The sequence below is a fragment of the Hesperophylax consimilis genome, chromosome 14 (assembly GCF_061612785.1).
Source record: "Hesperophylax consimilis isolate HC1 chromosome 14, BYU_Hcon_1.0, whole genome shotgun sequence".
Classification (NCBI taxonomy): Eukaryota; Metazoa; Arthropoda; class Insecta; order Trichoptera; family Limnephilidae; genus Hesperophylax; species Hesperophylax consimilis.
In genome coordinates this window covers 23,105,971-23,118,108 of record NC_142849.1, presented here as the reverse complement: position 1 = coordinate 23,118,108, position 12,138 = coordinate 23,105,971, and the positions used below count along the sequence as shown (strand labels likewise).

The 12,138-nt window shown below is 32.4% G+C and overlaps 1 protein-coding gene across 1 annotated transcript in view; it reads right to left on the bottom strand.

Annotated features, from left to right (window-relative positions):
* The window catches only part of LOC149418074 (suppressor of lurcher protein 1-like), a 103,353-nt gene extending 91,443 nt beyond the window's left edge, over positions 1-11,910 (bottom strand). Inside the window, exon 1 of the mRNA XM_089639888.1 lies at positions 11,887-11,910. Coding sequence (XP_089496014.1) covers positions 11,887-11,910 — 24 coding nt within the window. The remainder of the gene's footprint in view (positions 1-11,886) is intronic.
* Between the last annotated feature and the right edge of the window lie 228 nt (positions 11,911-12,138).

Genomic DNA, 12,138 nt, shown 5'->3' with positions numbered 1-12,138 from the left:
AAAGTCCGGTTTTTTAATTAAATTATTTATTTTTAGAATTAATTCATCTAAATTTTTTTGAGCGCTACGGATGTTTATGTGCATAATAATTATATCATTGATGTTTTTAGAAATAATTTTGTTACACGAATCGGTACATATACATTCATATTCTTGAATTTTAATATTTAACTCTAATTCGTTATTTGAGAAATCATCCATTTAATGCATTTTCGGTTGTATTTTACAAAATTATTTATAAGATTTTTATTCAATGTCGTAGTTAATTCTTTCTTTGGCTAATTTAAGCATGTAAGATCGGAACTTACATGTTTCGCTGTTTGTTCGGTGGTCTACTTCATTCATTTTACTGTTCAAGGAGTTTATTTCTTTCTTCTTGTTAGCTGAGTTGCAGTTAGCGCATTTGGGTGGCAGTTCCAGGGATTTACACTCGGAGATGGGATGATCTTCTGAACAGTGCTTGCATGTTGGTTTATTCATTCTATTGTAGCATTTTTGTGCTGTGTGTCCAAATCTTTGACAGTGGAAACATTGGGTAAGAGGACTGCAGTCTTCTACATAGATTCTCATGAATCCTAGATGAATTTTTTTTTTATTAATAAGATGTAGTCTCATTTCGGGATTTGTTTGTAGTATTAAGTTTTTGCTGTTAGTTTTTTTGTTTGTAATGATGGCCTTAACTTGTAATATTTCTTTGTCTTGGTATTTTTCACATATCATTTTGATGTCGTTGTTTTGTTCAATGATGTCTTCTAAGAATTCTTTTTCGGTATAGTCTTTGTCAAGACCTTTGAATATTACGCATGGATCCGTTTTCAGAAGTACCTCCGCTATTATGGTTTTGTCGACTTCATTTATCTTATCTTTTAATTTTTTTGCGTCTTCTTTTTCTGGGCATGTTATTATAAGGTTTTTTTTTGTTTTTTTAATTTCGCATACTCGAATTCCCAACTGTGAAATTTTAATCTTTTGTATTTTCTCTTTTATTTTTTCAGTGTCTTCTTCTTTTAAGCTTTTAATTATTATAGGAAATCGTTTTTCTTGCGTTTGTGATATTAAGTTTTTTACTGCAGAAGAGTATGAAAATGGGTATTTTTGTGCTTGGTTTTTTTCTTGAATATCACACTTTTCTTGTAATTTAGCTAATTCTATTGCCATGTGCGATATCATTTCCATGATGTTATTTATTTCTTTCATCATTTTTGATTTGGTTTCTTTGGTAAGTTTATTTTCTTCTATGATTGTATGTAGGTCACTTATGTTTTGTTTCGCCTTTGTTATGAAGGCATGCGGATCAACCGCTTCCTCCATTTTTCCAGGTTAAAAATATATTTTCCGTAAATTTATGTATTTATATAATTTGTCTTGGATTGAAGGTGTTATTTTATTTATTTACCGCTTACGGCGCTCACTCGCGTCCAACACCGTTGGAGGTTTGGGCGACACGAATATATCTGATATTGTCTCCCGTGCCAACAAAATGCTTGGATTTGTTCTTCGTAATTCAAGATCATTTACCAACGGAATCGCAATCCGAAGAACGTATGAAGCACTTGTTCGCAGTATCTTGGAATATAGCTCCATTATTTGGTCCCCTTCTGAGCAAAACCATATTCTCGAAATTGAAAAAGTACAAAAGAGATTCATGCGTTACCTATATATGAGGGAATATATGTACTACCCTTTCCTGTATCCATCCTTATTCTTAACAGGAATGCTCGATCTTAATACATTAGAAGCCCGCCGAAAAATATTTCTAGGAAAACATTTTTTTAAGATAATCTCTGGAACTATACATAATCCACCTATTTTGAAAGAGATTAACTTATATGTCCCAGACAAGTATACTTGTGGAAGGTCCCATACCCTTTTTTATGCTCCAAAAGCGAGGACTTCTGCCTATCAGAACGCCCCAGTCAACAGAGCGACTGAACTGCTCAACGAGTCTGCATTGACCATCGACATTTTTAACGTAACCTACAGGCAGTTTAACAATTATCTTTTGACATATGTCACAAAGTAGTGAAACTGACCTTTTTATGTGTTTTGCTATACTTTTTGTCTAATTTGTAATCTTCTCCATAATGTATTGGTGAATAACCGTTTTACGGAGAACATGAAAAATAAATAAATAAATAAATAAATAAATATTGAAACCGCGAAAAATAATAAATTCATTTTTTAAATTGCGATATTTGTACAGAACATGAAGAGATATTTAAATGTAATAGATACAGTAGTGTAGTCATTATATTTAAATCACTAAACGGAGTGGCTCTAATTTTACTATAAGAAATGTGTATTCCCGAAAATGTCAATTCACGACAGTTTTCGGAAGATTTAAGGAACCAAAGCGAACACCAGATACCAACTCCAGTGAACTTACTTTTGGAGTGTCAGGAACTATAGCCTAGACTCAAACCTGACCTAAAATTTCCATGAATTAAATAAAATAACAATAAATATTTCGCAATACATTGTAGTGAATCTCATCGCTAGTAGGAAGTTAGTTGAAAAAATTCATTGATCAATCAATTTAATTGCTAATATTAGCCGTGTATTAGGACGTTGAGAATTTTTTTTTTGAAATATCATCTAATAATTTATATTCAAAATGATATATGTAACCGATTAAACTACACTTACTATCCAGGTAAAGCTGGAATTTTATTTGAGCTATCCTTTCAAAAATCAATGTTGAATTTTGATAAATCACTCCGGGGTGGTTATTAAAGTTGGTTGCATACCAATTTACCGGCTTTATGGCCGTATTAATGGCGGAGTTAACATTTCCCCGAATATTACACCTTTACTTGCGGAATGTGCAATTACCTCCGGTAAATAACTTCATTCGAGACAGGTTTCCGCGTTTACTGTTTGGGATTATGCCCAAACGGAGTTGATAGCCTGTAGTTTTGTGTTAATGATTGTTTTAGTTTCAAGCCAGAAAAAAAACATTTAATTTTTGTAGTTATTTATTATTGCCTATGGACCAATTAAGAAGGCAAAAGAAATAGCGTGAGATATTAAAAAATAAAATAAGTATTCCTTTAATGTCGGAAAATTTTAAGTGACTGAGTCAGTGGTCCTATGGCAAAACCGGTTTTGTAAATTACGTAGCTGTATGAATTTGGATGAAGTAAAGTTATCAGGGTATATAGCACAGTCGATCGATAAAATGATATTGGCGATATTTGCGAGGATGGTCATCATTCCGACAATCGATAGACTAAAACCACCACTTTTAGCAAAGTCCAAGGAGTCAGATAAGCTGTCAATATTCAAAACTTTTGAATAATGTCGTTCGTTATGCAAAATTACTGGCTTATTAATGAATGGAGGTGAACTAGGAACCTTTTTATAATTGAAAGAAGTGGTACATGCCAAAAATTGAATGAACGAATCGGAAATAACGAAAGGTGTTCAAATATCACAAGGTATGGCAAAATTCGTCATTTACTAATTAATTTGCTTTTTAGAATCAACAAATTCCTTCACGCCGACCACCAATGTATAGGACAGTTAGATTTAAATTCGACTTTGTACATTTATTCGTATTTTTACCTAGCCGTTTGATGTTTAAGAATGTCGATCCACAGTCGGTGTTTTCATCGTAAAACGATTACTTTCTTTATTTTGTCTCAATATCGGATTGGCTATCGACAGCAAAGACGTGCTCGAGATATCTTAAGTTAATGAATATTTGCGTATTAGAGCCCCAGATTTGACGAAATCATTACAGCGTACTCAATAAAACAATGCTGGAATCTTTTTCTATCTATATAGCCTATATATATTTATATAAAGGAGGGTCTCTATATAATAGAGTTATTTCGATATTAATGAAATTTTTGAATTTACTTGAATTCTTAACCTGACCTTCAGAATAATGAGAGATCATTTACTACGTGAGATTTAAAAAAAATACCTCATTCTCTTTTCCCACCCCGTTAAAACAAAATATTTTATAATTTTTTATGAAATTTTGCACACTTGATGGAATTAAATAGATTACTGGGCAACGCCGGGGACTTCAGCTAGTAATTTCCAGTAAGATAAAATGTACATATTGATTCTTGGAACTGGTGCACAATAGGAAAACACGAACAAACGCAATCTCAAAATTAGTGCATTTTAGTTGAACTGGTAGTTTTTACAAATTGTTATTATTTTCTCTCGGTTGTGTAAAGATCTACCAACTTTTGTGCTTCAACTTCCCGACAACATTTTTGTGTACCTATATGGGAGCTTAGATCAACAATTATTCCTCATCCCAAAATTTAATTCACACAACTTCCTCAAAGATTGGAAAATCTAACATGGGTACGTTCGTAGGTTTCACGAAGTAATGATTGCACCCATAACCTCAAAACTGAGTACATCTCTCTGGCTTCAGAAACTAAAAGGCAATTTGTGGCAAAAGCAGCGCAATAAATAAAAGTGTAGTTTCTGTAAATATTTAGTTCAGAACGAAACAGCGATTATAGTTTGGTAAAACCGTTTATTTTACAGGCGTAATTACGAACATGCGAAAAGTTCGACCGGATTTATGAACAGCCGATATAACGCAAGTACTGTGTGGACCACAAAATGAATTTAATAGTTGGACTAGATTTGTTTTCTGAAGCGATTCTATATTTACTAGTTTTTTTCTCGTAAATGTTTTACTGCTATTTTTTATTCTTGAATAAAATGAAGAAAAAAATCGGTAATTAAGGTATTTTTATTTTATTTTTACGCTGACGAATAGGTACTGTTTTTAGAATGATTTAAAATGTGGCGCTTTCAATTTGCCGCCAAAATGATATGTTAATGTATTCGTGAATTCAGTGGTGGTGACGTCACTCAGTGCAATCCTTGGTGACAGCCATCTTTCCAGTCAGTGGCAGTTTCTATGTCATAATGACGTTGAAGCCAGTTGGAACCGAATCGGAGGGACGGTTTTTAAAAATCGATAATTATGAATGAAAATATTGAAATTACACATTTTTAGTACAATTACCAGAATGACTCTTTACAGAGCAGAATGATGAGGTTTGAAAATAAAACCGTTTTCATACAAATATCTTAAAATTAGGATATGATTAAATCATTATTTTTTGGATATTTTTTAGGCACCTATTTAGAACTTATAAGTTTTTTAGGTCGTTCAGTAACTTAATAAACTTCCCACTAGCAAAGTAACTTTTGGTTTACTCCGTACACCACTACCTGGAAAACTTTTCAACTTGAAGACTTTTGCCAATGAAAATTTGTTTATGGATTTGCATAAGTTCCCGTCCGATAACACAAACATACTAATACCTGCATAAAATTAATAATTCATACATATTACTAATAGGTGGGAATGCATGTATAGTCACGAAATTTTATTTAATTAACTCAATTTTAAATAAAATCTAATATCCAATATTAGATGAATTAAAAATTTAAGATAGAAATCTGAGACAACGTGCTTGGTTTCACTGAACTAGGTTCAGTGGACATACTTAAAAATTTACTGCCTTTAGTAGCGCAAATCGGGTCGTTCGTCAGACAAGCTACGACTAAAAATGCTTTTTGTATCGTAAATATACACCAATAACTTATTATTGCAATGTATATAATCATTCACAAGGTTTTCATCTACACGAAATGTCCAAATTAAATAAAAAGAAATAGCAAACTTTGCAACACACAAGTAAAAGTAAGAGAACCTAATAGTAGTAAGTCTTCTGGTACAGTAACACCCGTGATGTAATGTGAATGTAATCATTTGCCATGACGCTTGTAAACGCTGGACGGCCCTGTATCTATTTCGTTCGTACACACATATTCTTTGAACGTATATCTTTGTCGGACATGAACAGCGTTTGAATTCAGAATTTATTGGAAATATTAGAGTATTTGTTATTTGCCACATTTTGGTATAATTTTGTAAGACAATAACATGTCTATTTGTATTAATATAATAATAATGTCATTGCATACAATATCACACAAGCACACCACTCAAAACTGCCTACATCACGGAATCAAAACGGAATTTTCTATCTTACTCAGGTGTACTAGAATTAAAAATATCTTCACACCATTAAGAGGCGCGACAAACACAAGATTACCAATCTGATTATCAAGTAGAAGATTTATGAAAGAATACAGAAAGAAGTCACATTTTTGAAGTGAAACTTCTTTAGGCGCGTAATGGATTTTCGTGGACGGAGTAAAACCGAGTCAGGATCGACACGAAAATGCGGGTACCCCCACCACCGCTCACCGTTCACCGTTCACTGTTTTCAGTAAAAGCAACAAATCATTAGCATGCGCATAAAAGTTTTTATGTGTTTTATTTAAGTACTTTTTTACTCGGTAGTATAATTTTGTTTGGCGCATGCCTTAGCTGTGGTACAGACGTGGACAGGGCTTTCCTGTACCGTCCGTCCGCCGTTCAGTCTGGTTTACTCGTCCGTCGAGAGCGCTCGCGTCGCGCGCTTTGCCGTTCCATTCGTATTCCAGTATATAAATATTGTTTACTGTCGAGGAAGTTGTTATAAAAATGAGTAGTGACGAGATATTTAATTGTAATATTGTTATTTATGTAATATTGTATACTTGTGAATAAATTGAAAATTTTTGTAACTATACATTAATCGAACGTCATTCATCTATAAGAAAATATTAGAAAAAGCAAATCCATGCTTCGTCGTTGAATTATTTAACCTCTAATTTTCAAACTAACCTAAGAGAGAAAATAGAGATGATGAAATGAAAATAGAGAGAGAGGAATACTAGAAGTTTCACTTCTGTCTTGCGTAGGCTTGACACACCCACTTTTTTTTTTACATGACTGTTATCGATTCTTCAACGAAGTTGTTCCTGGCTGTCTACGGGGTGAATATTGCTCTACTGAAATCCAACTCTCGACAGAAAAGAGCACCAAACGAAAAAGAAAACATTTAAAATAATCACGTTCCAAACATAATATTGACTGTAGATGTGTTCATTTAGAAGTACCTACATTAACATAAAACATAAAGCATTCATGTTTACGTACTTTTATTGTTACCGCCATAGAAAATAGAAACAAGGAAGATGTGCCATGAGCCATCTTTTATTACGAAACCACGACCGCAACGCGTGTTGCCAACTTCGTTCACCGGTCTATAGCAAATCATAACTACGATCAGCGACGCGCGCCCCACTTTTGTTTCCATTTACAAATAAAACGCATTACTTTCATTGGCTTCGCTGTTTTGACAGTGCGTGGAGTTTGGTCGTAGCTTGGCGATAGTCGGCATGCTTCCGTGTCATATCTCTCTCTGTTTTTATTATTATTTATGGTTACCATGAACATGGTTACCACATACATGAAGTATTTTTGATCCCTGAGTTTACAAGCAGATTAACCAAATAAGTGTTGAAATATTCAAGTGTCACAATCATATTATTTATCTCTACTGAAACATTTATTCTTTTTATCGTTTTATTTGTAATTTCTGGTTTCTTATCGGGAAAAGAGATATAAATAATTATAATGTTTAATTTCCACAGGCAATTTGTAACTGCCTCCGGTCGTACTCCTTCATAACTTTCCCTACTGACAAATGATTGTTTGTCAAAGCAATGACTGAACTTGACAGCTTCAGTTTGGCACTGAGATCGGAGTTAACAGTGGAGAGACTGCAGCACTACGTGATAAAATTATATTACGTTTTCAAAATTATTATTACTTCGTTAAAGTTTTTTTCTTTACCCTCCGATAGTTTGTTTTACAGGTTTTTGTGTTTTGCGATCACCAGATTAGGCACATGCCCATGTTGTGGCGATCGCTTATTTTAACAGCATTCAGCGGTCAGCTATTCTATATATATATATATATATATATATATATATATATGCATATCATACCATTATATATGCTTGACGTGACGACACACCACACATATGTTCAAACCGTTCAGATGAGTTGTTCGAATATTACTTTTTAAATTTTGGGGAATCTTGTGAGGCGGGAGGTTTAAGAAAGGATATGGGAAATATTGATAGGTTGATACGAAATAATTAATGGTGACATATAAGCAAATATTTTTTTAAATCGAAAATTTTTAAGCGTCTACCACACTTAAATGTCGTGAAACAAGAATGATCTATATCAATCCATATTCTATAAACGTTCTTGTTCTGTTGAATTCTTAGTTTTCTCTGGAGTACGTTAAGGGCCTATCTTGGGTCCGCTCATATTCTCGCTTTTTATTAACAATATTGGAACATCACATAAATGTCTCGAATGCTCTAAAGCAAGGCTGCCCAACCTTTTTAATAGTTGGGCCAAATTGATGATTTTGAATCACTGGCGGGCCACTGAATACCTGACGGTTCCTATTTCCATGGGGGGGGGGAGTTGTTAGAGAATTTCTATAATTTCATAATTCCTCTCAAAAAAAATTCAAAATGAGTGCTCTCCACCAAATATTTGAAATCCATGGGGGGGGGGGGTTGTTACGGAACTTCGCTGAGAAAAAATTCCGCGCACCCGAAAACATCATATATGATTCCCCACAATAATTTTTCGAGTTCCATGGGGGGGAGGGGTGGCTACAAGATTCCATTTCGGACGCAAAAAATACTATATCAAAACCGGTGTATTTTTGTTTAAAAAGTAAGTTCAACAGGTTAGATTTTTTCGTCGCTGATTCTCGTTCTGAGTAGCCCAAATAGCAATAAATCGCCTTCGTCGGCAACACTGGTGACCGCGCGCAAGCGGCATTGTTTGTTTTACTGCGGGCCCGCGACACTTGTTCAAATTGGCGGATTGGCGGGTTTTTTGAAAATGGTTCACGCGGGCCACTTATAATTCGTTCGCGGGCCACATTATGGCCCGCGGGCCTGGGGTTGGGCAGCCTTGCTCTAAAGTAAGCCAGTGGGACTAAAGCATCTCCAAACTGGAGAAAATGTAGTAGTAATGCTGAAGAAGTTGGCGCTGAGCTGTTGAAACTCTTGGGTAGGGTGTCGCCTAAAAAGTGAAGTGCCTTCATAAAATGCAGTTTATAATCCGTAGAATTTTCAAAGCAAACTAGTCAACTTATCCTCGTCATCTTTTTTGATTAAACTCTGAATAAAAATAAAAAGTTTAACCCCATCGTGGAATAAGGCGCCATCCCAATAAACATCGCTCTCGTTAATCATCACCGAAAAAATGAAGCCTTGTTTCTTTCTTTTAAAATCGAGCCTTCTGTTAGCATTAAACAAACTTTTCAAGAGCTTTTATCTCAACTTGAAATTTTGTGAACACAAAATAACATTTTTCAATGAAAACACTTTTCAATATCTTTGGGTAGATGATGTATACTTTTTTCTTCTATTTTTAGATATCTGTAGAACGTTTGTTTGGGTTTTTATTATAGGCTTACAAATAAGATACCGTGTTACAATTTAGAATGGATTGATATTCTTAAAAATCAGAATTTAGTTAGAACTAGAGTGTTCCAGGGTAGTTACTCTAAATAATGCCTTGGTGCAATGCCACCATTAACAATCTAAGCGTTGCTCAAAATGGCTTTAGCCGTGTTTGGTGACCAGATCTTATTAATCAAGTATTTTCAAACTTTCGTCTCCACAATCTCCTTCCTTTTCTCAATTCATTCAGCCTCACAACATACTCTAATTTGGGATATCAAAGAACCATTTGCTCCGAACAGTTTGGAGTAATTGAGACTCTTGTGTCATTTTCAAATTAAAAATCAATATTTATATAAAATAATAGCTTGAAATATTTTTTGATGAAAATGTCATGAAAACATCTGAGAACATATACAAAATATGAAGCAAAGTTTTTCACTTTGAAACACAATTTTTTCACCAAAACCAAAACTTTTGTGGTTTTAATTAACTGTGCATAATTAAAATTTTAATAAAAAAGCATATTTTGAATAATGGAGTCGTTTCATCCAGTTTTAACATGGTAAACTTAGGTATCTCACATAGCCGCACAACGCCAGGGAAGAGTATTTTCCATATCAACTTTGTAGTCTAATACATAGTGCAATTAAGCGATTTCACCGTGAGTAGTTACATACCGTGAGAGACAAATGAAATTAAACACATTAATTACTTAGGTGAAAAATTAAGAAAATTTCCACAAATTTATTGATTTCATTATGAAATTATTTCAAGATAGTTTTTTTCTAGTCTTCAAAAAATATAGGGGGTTAGATTATGTTGTTAATAATCATTAGATTAATAGATAAAGATCATTAATTTAAAAAGCCTTCAGGTATAGATGTATTACATAAAAACAGGATAGATCTACGCCTCAACAATTTAGAAGCACTTAAACTAAAAAATCAATAAAATCAATTTATTAAATAAACAATTAGATTTAACAAACAGTCCAATTTTAAATATATTTCCCTTCCCTGCACCTATGTTTACCCCCTCTCTCTTACCTAAGTCTTCTACCCCCACCAAAGTTGATGTTCTCTCTCCCTCTTTTAGCTTAACTATAAGTACCCATACACCTCTGTAATTAATTTAATACAATTTTTATTAACCCTGATGAAGGTTCGGGTTGAACTGAAAACGGTTGGTTATAAATATATACAATAAAGTGGTATTCAAACAAAATTATTTTATTTTAATTATAGTTATTATTTATACCCACAAAGTGTTTGCTACCAATGAAAAATTTATAATCATTAGTGTGAAGTTTATCATATTCGCTTATAGTCGTAGATTAAATTAAAAAATAAATTTTATGTAAATGATACTGAAAAAAAAATTATCTAATTAATTAACAAAAAGAATAATATTTTTAACAAACAGAATTATATATTAATAAACAAACTACTGTCTTAAAGAAATGTCTAAAAAAATATACAAAAAAATTACTTCAAATTTTCGTAAATATAATTATCATTATTATTTTTAATGATAAACTAATATTTACGCGACAAGGTTTGCATAGCACAAAGGATAACATATTATTTTTAATCAATAATTATTAGCCTAAAACACATATTTAAATTTTTAAAATGATGCGGATTCGTTTTCTCCTAAGATTTTTTCAAGTTATATAGGTGTTTCAGTGTAATAATTATTGCTTAAAGATAATTATCATTTTTTGTGATATTACATAAACACGTTAAATTGTTGTTTTATGTTCTATATTTCATATAGTTTTAACAATATCTCTGCAATAAAAATGGGAAAAATATTTGAAAAATTAATATAAAATATAAAAAAATATTTTAATAAAATGTGTTCATTTTTATATTATTTGTCGATGAAGGTCGGAAAATGCTTCAATTCACGATAAAAACTGCCAGAAAGTAAATGATAATATTATTTTCTTTCTAAGGTACCAACCAACAAAATTGATTTCATTTACACCGTATTGATACATATAAACAAGTGCAATTCATAATCAATAATCATAAAAAAAAACATATAATATGTTTAATCATTAAAGACGATATTAGCAATTCTCCATGGAAATTGGTAACATAAAAAAATTTATTCGTATCTAGAAACTGAACCAAACACCTTATTTCCGGTCATGGGTTCAATTCGTAGATACGATCGAATTTTTTTCTGATTTTTCTTTTTCAAATTTATTCCAAAAATAAAGATTTATATTTAAAATGTATTATAAATGTTTAGTATACAAGAAATTTTGTAATGAACGAACTTTATAATACGACTCTTGGCTGAAAGACATTGATAAATTAATAAAATCACACTTTAACAAGGCAGGCAGCTCATTGCTGTGAAGGCACACTCATCACAGGTGTGTAATGTTTCACTAATTAGCTAAAAAGCATATATAACGTGAACAAGAATTATTTGGTAAAACATAATTGTTAGTTACTTCAATAACTTGGTAATTAAATAAGAAATACTATTTCTCACCTCCATCAAATTACCACCCTTCATTGTGTGACGTCATGGCGTCATCAAAGAGTTTTCTGAAAATAAAAATGAATTAATTTTAATAAATAATATTAAATAAACATCATTTTTAGTTATTTATTTTTTATTATATATAAATATCATCTGGTTAGACGACGATAGAAAAGCAAGATGGATCTGGGTATATTTGGGAGATATTTCTATTTTATGTCATGCTATCTCATTTTGTATAACGGTTAAAAACATGAAGCA